At 36.0% G+C, this 15,813-nt stretch overlaps 1 protein-coding gene across 2 annotated transcripts in view; it reads left to right on the top strand.

Annotated features, from left to right (window-relative positions):
• The window catches only part of LOC103058896 (bifunctional heparan sulfate N-deacetylase/N-sulfotransferase 3), a 65,366-nt gene that overhangs the window by 32,002 nt on the left and 17,551 nt on the right, over positions 1–15,813 (top strand). For both annotated transcript variants that reach the window (XM_088133265.1, XM_088133266.1), the window contains exons 4-5: positions 4,953–5,138; positions 8,691–8,819. In XM_088133265.1, coding sequence (XP_087989391.1) covers positions 4,953–5,138; positions 8,691–8,819 — 315 coding nt within the window. The remainder of the gene's footprint in view (positions 1–4,952; positions 5,139–8,690; positions 8,820–15,813) is intronic.

Raw genomic sequence — 15,813 nt, 5'->3', positions numbered from 1 at the left:
AATTAATAAAATTACAGAGCAGAAACATTTATGTTACAGAGTACTATATCTGACATTCAGGTGACTGTAACTACATTTTATCAAAAGAATCCTCCATACATATAGATGCCCATCACACTGTTCCCTTTTGAGGTAAGCAGCATTATGCATAGTATTGAACAGAATGAAAAGTAGTGGGCAAAAGAAATTAAATGCATTAGATAAGAGAAAAGAAAAGGAGGTCTAACTCCATCTAGTGTACACCAACACCATTCATTACACCACTTCATATCTTTCTTGCTTCCACCACATCCTTATACCACTTTGTACATTGCCTTTAAACTTCTCACCTTTCCCTTTTTAAGGAACTTCTTACTTCTACAACTTCTCACCAGTTACAACTTTCTCAGTCTTCCCTTTTCTCTTGACCCATTCACTCTTCTTTCATGTATTTGTTTTATATTCAGTTCAATGTAATTCAATATTCATTCTCTCATTCTGTATAATTCAGACTACCACATCATGCTTCTTTCATATTGGTCACTTAGGTTATATTTAATCCACGTTCAGTTCATCACCCATTCATAGTTGCTCTGTCTCTTCTTCTTTTACTATGTATCCTTCTTAAGTATTCCATTCCCATTGAAATCAACATAGTTTTATGTTTCTGCTGACTTAACTGGTTTTCATTTCCATATAACAAAGTGGACAGAAGCATGCTCCTACACACAACCATTTAAAATTATTTAGACAAACTTTTCTCACAACAGACCACATTATCCCCACCAATTTCTCCATCCATTTTCGTTATGTTTAGTAAACATTCTACCAAGATAGATGGATTCATCCAGCTGATATAATTTTTCACCACGTATAAACACCTTGTAATTTTTCACTACATTTTCCCTGTCAAACACAACTTCCTGAGTTCTTAATACATTAATTTTCAGGTCCATATGCCTTATTGCATCATGCAATCTGTTTAACATTCACAGCAAATTATTCAGGTCCTCAGCCAAGAACATGGCATTGCCTGCATACAAAAGTACATACACATGCATGTTCCAAATCAACACACCTCTGAGATCACAAAAAGGATTCCTTATAGAGTATCCATACACATAGATGTGTAAAACTCTTGGTTAAATTCTGTCACACCCAACTTGGACTCTGAGGATTCTGATGCTAAAGAGTCTGCTTCAGATGCACTGTGTGGATGGAGGTCTCAGGAATCAGCAAGTAATTGAGCATCTGAGCTGATTCTGCTGACCGTCATTTGGAGCAACTGAATAGGAATCAGTTGACAAGGATCTCAATTATGAGAGACAGCCCAGGCACATCACACCCTTTGAGAACAGCAAGCAGCACTCAGCATTGTTCCTAATGGTTTCCTACCCAGCAGTTGCCTTATATCAAGCTATAACCATTCCAACCTAGAACCTATGTGGTCATGCCCCAGAACTCTTGCATCCTGAAACTCTGCTACTCTGACCTCAGATCAGCTGATGAGCTTCCTATGAATCCCTTGGATTTTGGATCACAACCTGACAAACTAGTGCTCACTGTTTTGGATTTAGACTCATTTTCAGGCAAACTCATGTGGGTTTGTGGACTTTGCTCAAACATGCATGTGACTGCATGCACACACACACACACACACACACACACACATTGACTGCCATTGCCTGTAATCTATGTTTTTACAAAGTAACTACTGAAGCCTGTGTGCGTGCTTGGCCTAGAACAGGACAAAGTGTATGTTTAAATGAATCCCTAAGCAAATAGAAACTGATACAACCTCTGCATGGTTCAAAGTTAAAAATGGCATCTGCAAATTTGAATGCATTCTTAGTGCTTATGTGTAACTTCTTACAGATTCAACATAAGAAAATACCAAGTTTGGCAATTGCAAGAGTTTGCACACCCTGTTAGTCACTATTTGTTGTATCTCTTTCAGCAGAAGTTAACAGCTTCCAAATGTTTCCTTTAGCCAACTAAGAATCTTTCTGTTCTTGCTTTTGGCATTTCTTTCCCCACTCTTCCTTGCAAAACTCTTCTAGCTCACTTTTCATGGGCTGCTTGTTAGATATCTCACCAGAGATTTGCAATAATATTCAAGTCTGTGGACTATGAAGCTCATCCCAAAAGCTTCATCTTTGTTTCCTGTAAGTATTTCAACAATGATTTGGAGGTATATTTCAAATTATCTGGCTGGAATAATCAACCTCTCTTCAGCTTCTGTTCCTTCATTTCATTTCAGTTTCTTCAACATACAATTTGACCAGGCCTGCCCTAACCTTTGCATATAACTGCATACTAAACCACCAAGTGAATCTCATATATGCTAGTCCTACTCCTTGCTCAGGGTTGAATAATTCACTAAGTATTTGATTTATCGTCATGTATCTTTACTACAATCATATACCATCCTTATATTCAGCAACCAATGTTCAATTCCATATTTATACAACTCATTCCATAGTTCAAGTCTTTGCCTTTTATCATATTCTATGAATCCACAAATATGAAGTAAACTTCCTTGGTCATAGTCACACATTGCTCAGTGACCTGCTGAAGAACAAAAATATGTCTGTATGTCCTCTGTCCAACATTAAGACACAGGACTTCCAAAAATTTATTCATTTTCATTGTTGTACTCTTTCAGTTAGTATTCTGCCAGACACTTTCCCAGATATAACAGGGGAACAAAAATGGCATTGCTTGAATCATCAGACATAGATGCAGGCTTCACCTGCATGTTAACAAGTCACACAGTCTATGTTTGCTGTTTTTCACTTCCCAATCCAACCTATACCTGTGGTATTTCCTGGTAGTCTGTCATCCAAGTGCTGAATATGTCTGATCTTGGATAGTTTTTCCAGATTTGTTCAAAGCATTTAGGTGCTGCCACATAGCCCAAGCTCAATCAGTATACAAAATACTGAAAATATTGTTTAATTATTGTAAGTATAAGTCATTTTCTCTATGTAAAGACTGTAGATACATTCATACATTTTATTGAATATAGTCATTTTATAATAAGAAAATTAATACAAAAATCCTGGTTGTTAGAAGGTAATTTTGATGCTATCAAACTATATTTCATTATACTTGAAAATTGAGATCTCCATTTTGTAAACATATATATCCTAAAGTTGAAAAAATGTAAAAAGCCAGGTGCTACATTAATGCTCCTTTATGTTCCAAATTATTTCCATAGCAATGCATACCCCAATTAAATTATTTTAAATAACTATACAAAGAAGTCAGAAGGAGATCCAGTGGAGGGGAGTGCCATTAGCAGTAATAATAATGGGTGATATGTAGAAATACAGCTGTATTGTGTCCATTATAAATGCCTTCTTTGCAGCTAGGAAAAGGTTACTAACAAGACTTTCTTGAGCTAGACCAAAAGCTCTTCAATTTTCTGAAAAGCCCTAAAAATGCTTTGCATCCTAATGCCAGTCCACTGGTGTTCTCATCAAACACATTCTGTCCACACAGAACCACTGGAACCAGGGAGAGGAATTTTAAAAAATAATTTTAAAAACAAGCATAGTATTACACTATCTTACTCTTGCTGTAATTCACATAAAAGGAGTTATATAGAAATACATCTCTACTGATCATTGCAAACAATGTTCCTTCAGAAATCTTGTATTTCTGTTCATCAAAAGAAGCATTAAGATGAAGTGCTTAGTGTAAAACAGTATATTTTCTGGGTGCTTAATAGGAATTTAACTTTAAAGCAGAAATTTTAAAACTGCATTACATTTGCAGATGAAACCACCAAAGGAAATCTAAACTGAATTTAGTGAAACAAAAAGAGAATTAAAACTGTGCAGGAGTCTCCATTTTAAGCTTTAAACCATATGCCTTACAATGGAAAAGATTTGCCATTATCAGGGCAACTTAGTGTTCAACCAGGATTTAAAAATAAACTACATAAGTCTATTTAAATTAAGAAGGTGGTCAAATGGGGGGGGGAATCATTTGCATATTAGTGAAAGAAAACAGCTATAAATATTATATTATTTCATATTATCACACCAATAGAGATATTTGGCGTGCATGCTTGTTGAACTGGAACCAAATTAAGCTCCTGGGGCTAGAGAAAAGGAAACAGGAAGACCTATAAAATATTGCACCACATCCTAGATAAAACAGAAAATATACCAAACTACATATGCAAGGACACCACATAAAAAAGTATCTAACTGAAAAAAAATCAGGTTGACATTTGTTGCAGGTTTTGGAATCTCTTTTGTCTTCTATTCTAAACATATTTAAAAACCAAAATAAGATCAATATCTGCTAATATTATCAGTGTGAAACATTAATAACATGTTTTCTGCGCATTTTTCTATAAAAAGCAATTTAAAATAATTGATTTTAAACAATTTTACATAATATTGATGTTTTCTTTTTAATTTCAGGCCTGTCTGCCTGTCTGTCTGCCTATTCATAAGTCTCTCTGCATGTATCATGTTTTCTTGCATTATGATAATATACCTATCACAGTTCATACAACTAAAAATATTTAGTTGGAAAAAGTGAGCTTACTATTCGGTCATTTTTGACTGATACTAAGAAATGTCAACTACTACTGCTTTTTCTTCTAAAGGATTTGAATAGCTGTCTGTACATATAGGCATCTGTATATATAATTTTACCAGTGGCACTAGAACTGAAAGTAGGATATAAGAAAGAGTATTTTAGATGTTCACGTAATAGGCTTAACATGATTCTAAATTTATTCAAATTCTAGGTTTGCTGGAATAAACTAATCAGATGGTCTAGGCACAAAGAACTGCTCTCCAAGAAACCAAGATTAAAGCTAAATAAGTTTAGCATGTTAAAGCACTAGGTCTTTTAACTGACCTGAATAACCACATTGTGTAAATAAGCTCATAGGTGTGTATGAGGACACTGGTTCCTGTGCTTCATAGGATTTTATTTTGCTCTGTTTTCAGGAACATGGCATTCCAACTGATATGGGATACGCTGTGGCTCCACATCATTCTGGTGTCTATCCTGTTCATGTTCAGCTTTATGATGCCTGGAAGAAAGTCTGGAATATCAAAATCACCAGTACAGAAGAATATCCACATCTAAAACCTGCACGGTACAGAAGGGGTTTCATTCACAAAAACATCATGGTGAGCTATATTTTTTTTATTTCTGATCCTGACTTCTCTGATTACTGTCATCCACAAAAGAAAAAAGTGTAAGAAAAGGTCCCCATACCAAAAGTTCACTTATCTAAAGAGCTATTCTTAGTTTATTGTGCCCTACAACCAGGTTATAATTTACTGCAATATCCTTTATGTTAAAATGGCTTCAAAGATAGTTTGAAATTTTTAAACTTGTCAAAATGCAGCTATTATTGCTGAGAATCACCTAGAGCTGGATTCTCAGCCATCTCTTTTAACTAACCATTGATTCTGTACTCAGATGAAGATGTTGGTGTTAACTTTAAGGATTAGAGGTGGGAACAATTGTCTTAAAACTGCCTGTTTGTTGATGGGCTGGTGCCATAAGATCAAAGACCTTTCTAAGGATCTCAGTGCTGCTAGGAATATGTTTGATGACCTTGGTGTGTGTGGGTGTGTAGGTGTGTTTATATATATGTTTTAGTTTTATTATATATCAATGTTTAAGATATTGAGTTGGAATATTAAAAAGTATGCAAAATATTGTCAAGCGTAGAAAGTTATTTAAAGTAATAGATAGATATAATGTTGATGCTATATTTCTACATGACATTCATATTTTACATGCAAAATCTCTTCTGTCTGAAATTGGTTGGATGGGTTTATCCTATTTTCATGGTAATAGTACTAAAGATGCTGGAATTATTATTTTATTTAATAAATGTATCAGTATGGTTATGGTCCAAGAATATTTGGATACTAAGGGACAATTTATTATTCTTTTTTAAAGATGATTTTCATGTGGTACTGGTTAATTTCTGTGGTCCTGCAAAAAACAATCCTGTTTTATTTCATAGATGTCTTTCAAAACTATCTCAGGTAAGGTGTGGGTCTTCCGGGCTGTGTGGCCGTGTTCTGGAAGTTTTGTTTCCTAACGTTTCGCCAGCACCTGTGACCGGCATCTTCAGAGTGCAGGAGCATAGACAGGAGCAGTTCTCTCTGTGCCCAGGGTGATGTGACCCTTTTGTGGGTATTTATAGAGATCTGAGGGGGGGGGGAAATGGGGGGAATTGGGTTACTGAGTGGCTGCTTGTTTTGGTGTCAGAATCTGTGTGTATCTTCCTGGGGATTAGGCAGGGTTTTTTCTTCTATTGAATTGTTGCTGCTGGGGGTGATTAGCAAGTTCATTGTGTGAACTGTTCACATGTCCTGGTGGTTGAGCTGAGTTCGTTGACCTTTTGCAGGCTGTATTTTTCAGGATTGGTAGCCAGGTTTTGTTGATTTTTAGACTCTCCTCTTTTTTATTGAAACTGTGCTGGTGTTTGTGAATCTCAATGGCTTCCCGGTATAGCCTAGTATAGTGGCTGCTGGTGTTGTCCAGTATCTCTGGATATCTCAGAGATATCTTGAATTGCACCCAGAAACACAGTGGCAACCAATGCAGCTCACGAAGCAGTGGTGTTACATGTGTTGAATATCCAACACCATTTACTACCCATGTAGCTGCATTCTACACCAGTTGAAGCTTCCGAATGCTCTTCAAGGGTAGCCCCATGCAGAGTGTGTTGCAGTAATCCAGATGGGAGGTCACAAGAGCATGAGTGACTGTGAGCAGAGCCTCTCAGTCTGGGAATGGGTGCAACTGACGCACAATCCAAAGGTATTTACTATCCTGAACAGTTTAACATTATCTACAAATTTGGCCTGCTCCCTGTTTAATCCTAAATTAATTTTAAAAACATCAGTCCCAGTCCAGAACCTTGGGGGATCAATATTTTCTTCAATTGAGAAAATTGCTGATTTATTCCTACTCTTTGTTGGTTGTTTCTTCCTACCCAGTTAGTTATCCAAAAATCTTTGGTAATCTTCCCTTTTATTTGTTTGTTTGTCCTTACATGTACGTATATGCCACTTTTCTGTTTCTACTAGGGTAGCTAACAACAAATTAAAAATAATAGAAAATGTAATAATAAAATCAGCTTAATTAAAGTTTTTTAAAAGGTTCATGAAAAAGATACGTTTTTACCATTTTCCTAAATAATGTGAGAGTGGGGCCCAACTGTATTCCTTAGAGAGTCCCATGGCTTGGGAATCACACAGTAGAAGACCCATTCCCATTTACCAAATAGCAACCTTCTGACAGCACAAATATTTTCAGGAAGGTCTATAAGTATATTTAGCAGCCTTTGATGAGGAACTTTGTCAAAGTCTTTTGAAAATCCAGGCACACAATGTTGAAAGGGTATGCCAGGTGACACTATCGAAGATCTCTAGAAAGCTGATGAGTCAGTATTTCTGTTGGGGGGGAATCTGTGCTGATTTTCCATCAACAAGGCTTGTTTCTCTACACATTTACTTTTTATGTGCAACTAAAACACTTCTAAACAATTCTAAAAAATTGTTTTAAAAAATAAATTACTGGGTATACAGAAAAATCTATCACACCTCTTCATCTAGGTACTCTGTAAAAAATGCTGTATTTCCACTGTACATATTGGCATGCTGTTCTGGAATAATGTAGTGGCCTCATGTACTTTATACTGGACAGTTCTTTAATAAAACAGACAGATAATAGCATGCTGTTTGGAAGGATCCTATATTTGAAGGGCTGTTTCACTGGCAAGTAGATAGACATCTTTTTGAAGTGATCATTTATTTGAAAGGCTATTTCTTCCAAGTCCAATATGATGATAATGGGGCAGAAAAAAGAGAAAGCAACAAGGGCTTTGAAGCTGCCCATAAAGGGTTAGTAATTGGAGAGTATAGGCAGACATGCCACCTAAACATAATATTCTGGAATTTGTGTTATTTCTATTTAAAAGTCTAACAATTATTTTTAAATTGGTAGCTGCATGTATATACTAATATACATGCATATATGTATATCTATACCATATTTTTGGATGGTGTTTTTTTTTCCTTCCCTCTTTTTTAATGGTATATAAGTGGTCACTCTTCCTGACAAATGTGCAGTTTATTTTATTAGGGAGATTATGTTTAAATGGAAAGGGGGACTAAATGCTTTTCTTGTTAGTTATGTCTGTTAATCTTTACACCTTTTGTTGATTAATAAGGAGAGCTGAATATTTAGAGAGGGGTCTATAGAAAATGGGGTGAAGTATGGAATGAAGATGTATTTGGTAGTATTTTAAGAGACAGTGATAAGTTGTTAATATTGTATATTAACTGTGGATGAGGAGGGAAGTTTCTTCTTTTCTTTTTTGGGGGTGGGGAGTTTTTTTTCCCCCCTTTTCTCTGCACTTTCATATATATATATATATATATATATATATATATATATATAGTAATTTTGTATTAGGTTTTTTGTATTAGTTTTATTTGTTCTATATAATCATTCATAAACTTATTGGAAAAATGTGTAGTTCATTTTGTGTGATTTCATATTCATGAAAGACAATTAAAATACTAGTTAAATCTGTAAAATATTAACTCTTATAAAAGGAGAATTGACTATTTCTAAACTAAAATAAAAGTTGCTTATCCTAGTCTAGACAATGCACAGTCCCTTCCTTTACTATTGTATATAATTTTCTACAGGTTCTTCCTCGACAAACCTGTGGTCTTTTTACTCATACAATTTTCTACAAGGAGTATCCTGGTGGTCCAAAAGAACTAAACAAAAGTATACAGGGCGGGGAATTATTTTTCACAGTAGTTCTCAATCCAGTAAGTACTTTAAATTATTTGAACAAAGATAATTGCTGACCATATCCTTAAAAATATTGACTAATGACATTGTTTTACTCTTTTTCTTAAGTCATATTGATGATGTATTCACTAATATTTGTAAATGTTATACAAAATGTTATACAATAATCTTGAACTAATTTCCATAATTCCTTGAGTTTATTTGATAATTATCCTTATTTTTGTTAGCTAATGATGTCAGGACTTGCTTTTGAAACAATAGACATGATTGAAATGACATTAAATGGTCTCAGGAAAATCTACCATCACTTTTCTACAAACTCCAGATTATAAATGAATTATTTTAATGGCATAGAATAATGAGTATCAAATAAATAAACTACAAAATAAAGAGTTGCTGTTTTGTCACTCATACTCTGAATTTCTTTCCTACTTTATCTGGAGTTATAAGGCTTAGAGTAGAATGAGTGTGTGTGACAGATACTCAAACTGGTTTAAATCAATATGTAAGCAAGTTTTTTTACAAATAGTGTCTGTTTGCACAACACATTTAGCAGGATGAAGGAAAAACCATTCTACTTGGCAACACTTCATCCTATTTCTCACACTGTTCTGCAGGGTTTTGAAATTGTATGGAGCAGATCTTAGGCTCCATTTGCAAGGGAAGGTCAAATGGCCTGAACTAGGTTTGCTTATTCGTTTGTTTGTTTGTTTTATACCCTACTTTCATTCAAGACCTTAAGGGAGAACACATAGCATTGATCCTCCCATTTTCTTCACAGCAACAACCCTATGAGGTGAACTGGGCTAAGAGAAAGCAGCAAAGATTGGACAGATTTTCCTCCAAATGTGGCTTAATGGAAATTTCATTATTTAACTCCTTTGGTAGAGATAATTTTTTTTTCTGTATTTTAACACTATCCTAACAGTAGCATTTGTTTCCAAAACTTGAGTTAAACTATGTTAAACTTGTTGAACATGTTGAAATATGGATACTAATGAATTTATTAGAAATGTTCTTGTAATTTGAAACTGGCAAACTAGTAAACATTGTTCCATTGGTTTCTTTTTATTAAAACAACAGGCTACAAGTTAATATAACATCAAAATTATTTTAGTGCTATTTGTGTTAAGTAAACAACCTGGAATAATTGTTCATGCATTCAAGTCAACATTAGCATGTCTCTTTGGCTGTGCGTTCAGTGTTTATATAGTATTACTGGACTGTAATAAAATATCCTTTTCATGTCTAAAACTATATTTCTACAGGTTTCACTACAATTAAAAGTCTACATAATCAGGAATTCAGGTTAAACTAAAACCTTTAGGTGTTTCCAGTTTTCAGCATTCTAACAACTGCATGGATTCTGAGGCCATGGCCAGGAAGCATTCTGGTGTCAAGAATGTGGCTAATTGCACAATCCTACTCCATGGTCACTGACTATGCTCTACTTTAAAGAAGGCTTAATGCAAGTGAGAATCCAATTCAGGCAAGCAGGCAGGGAGTAATGTGGTTCCCTTTTTCAACCCCCATCACTACCAGATTTCCCACATTTTACAAATGATTAATATGTAAGTTTGTAGGAACAAGTCAAACATTTGGAAGTATTAGTAACTTTTGTAGGTAGTATTTTCCAGTCTGAATGTATCCAAATTATGATCTGAAAAGAACTGAACAAAATCATTTTTTTAATGTTTGTACTACATAAAACAATTATGTTGTTACTCACCTTCTATATTTTAAGAGTAAATGTGTTAGAGGTATTTCTAGGGGGAAAAATGAAGCCTAATTTTGGGCGCACAGTATTGTATGGAAATTGATAATGAACTTAATATCTGTACCATTAGGACAAAAGTGGCATTCAAGATACAATAATATCATCAAAAGATATGTCAAGTTTCTTGCTTTTTTCAGTATATCCAAAAAGTATAAAATACACATTACCATTTGTGAACATTTGAACATTTCAGTTTTTCTCAAGTATTATAATCTTCCACATTATTCAGGCTAAGGAATCTAAGACCTACTGAGAAAGCCAGTCTTTGCTAACTCTATTTACCGGAAATAGAAGAGTTTTTGTGCTAAAATAGTTCATCTAGCAAACTCCTAATATGTGCACATTTATGTGGAATTGGTTTATGCTCCCCATATTGCTGGCTGATAGCAGCTATAAAATTATTCTGGCAGCAAAGACCATTGTGTTCATAAAGCATGCAGGCTGTTTAAATTCCATCAGACTGTATAAAGGGCATTGGGAGCTCATAACGCATCCACTTTTAAAACTAGCTACCTCTATGAAAGTTGCTGCAGAGGACCAGATTCACAGCAGGGCATTTTGAAGCTTGTTGGGTAGATCATCCCTGAGAAGTAATCAATGCCAGGGGCCACGTTAAGTGGAAGAAAGAATAGCTTTCCCATAACTGATGCTTCTTAAAGAGGGACCGTGTTAAAAAACAAATGTAGGTTTCTTCCATCTTTGGGGGAAATTTTCAAAATTAGTTTCTTTAGAGCCGGGGAGTTGCTGTTCTTTAAAGTCTTCGGCCTTCATCTATGGATTTGTTAACTGCAGGCTTTGCTGTTGAATCTTCTATTTCTCTAGTCATTGTCTATAGCAGAGTTCCTCAACCTCAGCAACTTGGCTGGCTGGGGAATTCTGGGAGTTGAAGTCCACCCATCTTAAAGTTGCTGAGGTTGAGGAACCCTGGTCTATAGTAATGCTTTATTATTTGTTGTTGTTTTCCTAGTATCATTTGTCCTGAACCCCTTGTATCACTAGGTATTCTTGTTTGGAAAGGAAGTCGGATGGTTCCTAACATCTTTTCTTCAGAGTGCATTCTGTTTTTTCTATCATTTATCCCAACATACACATCATTTGATATATACGCATTCTTAAACTTGGGAGTCTGAGTAATTAACACTACCTATTTTGGACATGACAGTAAAGTTGGTCACCTCAGTTGACAATTTATTTCATATCTTATTACTTCAAGACGTGCTGACTACTATTGTGGCATTTCTTTTCAAGTAATTTTGGCAGCACTCTGGCTGACTTCTGACAAGTCTTCCTTGAGGATCTATAGCTAGAATTCTGCAGCTTTAAACATTTGTCCTCCGTTTTTATTGCTTTCTTCCTTGGGCCATTCCATTTCTAGAATGTAAGGAATTTAAAAGTGTGAATCTTCAGCACAGGAGAATGGTTGCTATAATAATTTCACTACATTTATTAGAAATGACATAAATTACATGGGTCATTGTGTATTTTGTTGCTCCAGCAATATTAGAAGGTTTCTGTGTATAGTTTTCTAATGACATTAAAGAACAAGTCTCCAAGGAGGTGAACAGCCAATGGACAATGCCTAGTTTAGGGAATTTGCATCCAGTGGAGAACTGGAATCTTCAGCTTGCTGATTCCAAAAGTTTGCTGCACAAATAGTCCATAGTAAATATCTCCCTCTGAACCCATAAGCAAAGGAATATATTTTTAAAAGAATGATGCAAAACAGTTATGATTTCACAGTGTGAAGATCATTTCAGTAAAGCAAGTGTTTCAACTTAATTACAAACATTAAATTATCTGAAAAATAAAATGCAAGATCCAGACAGTTAGTGTTTCATTTTGTTAAACCTGATTTTTATAGGCTATTGTTGAATGCTGGATATTAAGAATTTGGATTTTGTGATAAATATATAATATATAACATTATATAAATATATAATGACATACTTAGTTCTGTCAGTGCCTTAATTTTAATTCTCAAGAAAACTGGGATGGAAATTTGAAATAAAGTTAATAATAACATATTCACAATTGCTGCTGATGTTGATAACATTTTTTTTCCTGTTAGATCCCAATGAATGTATGGGTGGGTATTTATGCATCCATGTACCCATACTGTTTTTACTTTCTTTCTGCTTTCTGGACATGGCTGGTTCCACTGGCCTCTACTCAAAATAGCAAGCAGTCAAATATAATTGTTGCTAGACCATTCCCCCAGCTATGGCAAATTCTGAACAATAATTTGGTCCTGCAAAACAGTTTACATGCCTTAATCTCAATAGTAATTCATCAGGATATCCTAACTCAAGACACCACAGATCTATTGCCTTTGGAATCTTTTGCTGTGTATTTTGTATGTAGGAACTGAAAAAAGATGTCATCATTTATCATGCCTGGATTTTACCTGTGGTCTTATAACAGTTGGAAAAACTACTGTAATGAAAGGATTTGGGATGCCTTTCTGTACTGCATACAAATGCTAGTAGAACGCATCAGAATGTCTGAATACCAGTGGTCGAATCAACAGTCAGATAACCAGTTTCAAACCAAACTATGCCCATGAAAAACCTTTATTGCAGCCTGTATCAGTCTGGTGTCTCCAGATTAGCTGGACTTCAGCATCTCAATTTACAGACCAGCAGGATTTAAAATATCTGGAGGGTACCAGATAGGAAAAATTTTTTTAATGCATCCCTGCTTACTTCAGGAAGCTAGTTCACAGCTCATTCATAAGGGCTGAGCCTGGCAAAGCTGTAACCAATGAATTCCAGGCTAGTGATGGCTTTTATGTAAACAAATCACAACCACCCAGGGCCCCTAAGGGACACGTTAAGTATTGGTTAATTTGAGAAGGTAGGAAGAAGCCTTGGAAAAATATAAACTTCCCTGACATATTTACACTGCAGTGGACAATCAGCTCTTTTGGATGATGCTCCATTTTTGTTTCATAAAGATTTTTGTCTCTGTGAGTTTTCTGCCAAGTCAAACAGAAAAGTTGAATTACAGCTTAAGTGCCTGGAGATTAATGATTTACTGCCAAGCTTGGGTGTGAAGTCTATAGCAAGGTATCTTGGGATAACATGCAGGAAATCTTTTCAGACTTTTACTGGGCATCTGTTCCATTAAATTTTGATTTATAAATTACTACAATTGGAACCTCTAAAGAGTGCAATGCTTTTCTGAAGTTTGTGTATTAGATCCATGAGTGAATTTTTTAGACGGGTTTATTTGGAACTCAGTAACAACAAATACACCCACTTGGTGTGTACTTTGGTTAGATTCACATTGTCATTCAAACAGTAAGATTATCAAGTACAAAATCATCATCATCATCATCATCATCATCATCAACCCAACCCCAATTTATACTAGTGTGCTTTTAACTAGCCTCTGTAATTGCAACAGGAATTTAGACATAGGCATACAACCAGGCTTGAATGATCAGTGATGTTCCTGCAAGCCTTGCCAAGAGTAGGTCAGGAGACTGGGCATGTGTACCAGCTTAAATCAGTCTGATACATTAGGCTTCTCCTATTCCTACTGTCTTCCTTAGGTGGATTTTACATTGCTCTTGCATACATGTGGCTCTCTTTCCCTTGTTTTTGACTTTAATGGATTTCTCAGAATTGGTTACAAGCTTGGTAAACTGGAGATTTTCCATACATTTTTAATATACCTGCACACTTCCAAAAGCCTTTGGAAGCTTCACTAAGCTTCTGGGAATTTTCCATAACACCAATTTGTTTTTCTAGGCCTCCGTCTCCCAATCCTAGCCATATCTGTTTTTCAGTAAGCTCCATTTTGAGCTCCTAGCCAGTGTTTGCCTCTGCTTTCCAAGCATCTACTGCCAATTCATCTGCTTTTTTGAAAAGAAGCTTGAATTCCTCTGCACCTTTTCTTTTTCCTAAGCCTATCCCCTATGTTGAGTGTACAGCATATATTCAGGCAGCTCCCCTAAGTCTGGAGACCTATTCTTCCTTTCTGTACAGTGGTGTACTGGGACCAGCTCATACCAGCTCACAAGAGTCGATTGTTAAATTTTCTGGAATTTTGCAAGCCAGTTGAGAGCAGAGCTGAGCCACAATGGCTAGCATCCAATCAGCTGTTTGGCAGCTAGTAGCCCAGCATGACAGTGGCAATGGAGCCAGCAGTGTTGGAGAGGCCTGGAGGCACTGGAATGTATTTATTTATTTATTTATGGAGAGCTGGTTGTTAAAAAAAACGACCAGCACATCACTGCCTGCAGCTCATACCGTAGCTACAACAGTCAGTGTGGTTTCTTACTCTGTTCCTGTATGTCAAATGTTCAGGCCTAGACCATGATGGCAAGGCACGTCCAATTACTTTTTTTTTTTTTTTTACTGCATTGACAGGTGTCAGCCATCAGCCTTGTTTAGGCTTTGAATTCTTTCAAGGGGAGAGATTAGCAAATAAATCTCCCACCTGGCCATTATGTGACCAGATTGCACAACATTTTGCTGATAAAAACATTTAGATGTGTCTTACACCTGAATCTGCATGACAGATTTGATAGACAGGGCAACATACTGCAGCATTAATAGAGATTCTATCACTGCAGGTGGGATCCATGTCCCACCTAGCTTCTTGGGTGGGGGGCAAATGGGAACATAACAGACTGGACCCAAGAAGTGGTCAGTGCTTCATTACAGGAAGAGTGTTTCTGATTCCTTGAACAGGCCATGTTAACCCCCTTCTTAAGAGGTCATTTCTCAGTCAGACCAATTTTGATAACTACAATGTGGTATCCAATCTCTCCTTTTGAGGAAAGTTTGTTGAGATAGTCAGGAGCGGGGAATCAAAAAGCACCCTAGGGAATAGATTTCCATGGTCCTTTTTCAGTCAGGATGCAGACCTGGGCTGCCTCTGAAAACCACATGGAAGCCACAACGGGCATATAATGGGAAAACTGCCAGAAGCATATCACACCTGTGCTCAGTCCAATATATGGATTGCTGATAAGCTTGTGACTACAATTCAAAGTTCTAGTTTTGGCCTATAAAGCCCTATATAATTTGGCATCAAGGAACCTTGAGGAGCATCTTCTTCAGTCAGAATGAATGCATCCAGTGGATACATCACAGGAAAATTCTGTGAGATAAGGGGCTGAGGCAAAAAGATGGTGCTTTTCTATTGTAGTATCAACATTGTGGAACAGCCTCCCTGCAGTTATTAGGTTTGCCCCCCAATTCAATGTCCTTTTAGAATGCAGTAAA

This window comes from Python bivittatus, unplaced genomic scaffold (genome assembly GCF_059951505.1).
Source record: "Python bivittatus isolate LINGU-HERP-01145 unplaced genomic scaffold, Pbiv_v1 ctg000070_np1212, whole genome shotgun sequence".
Taxonomy (NCBI): Eukaryota; Metazoa; Chordata; class Lepidosauria; order Squamata; family Pythonidae; genus Python; species Python bivittatus.
The sequence above is the reverse complement of the archived record's forward strand: the minus strand, read 5'-3'. Positions and strand labels throughout refer to the sequence as shown.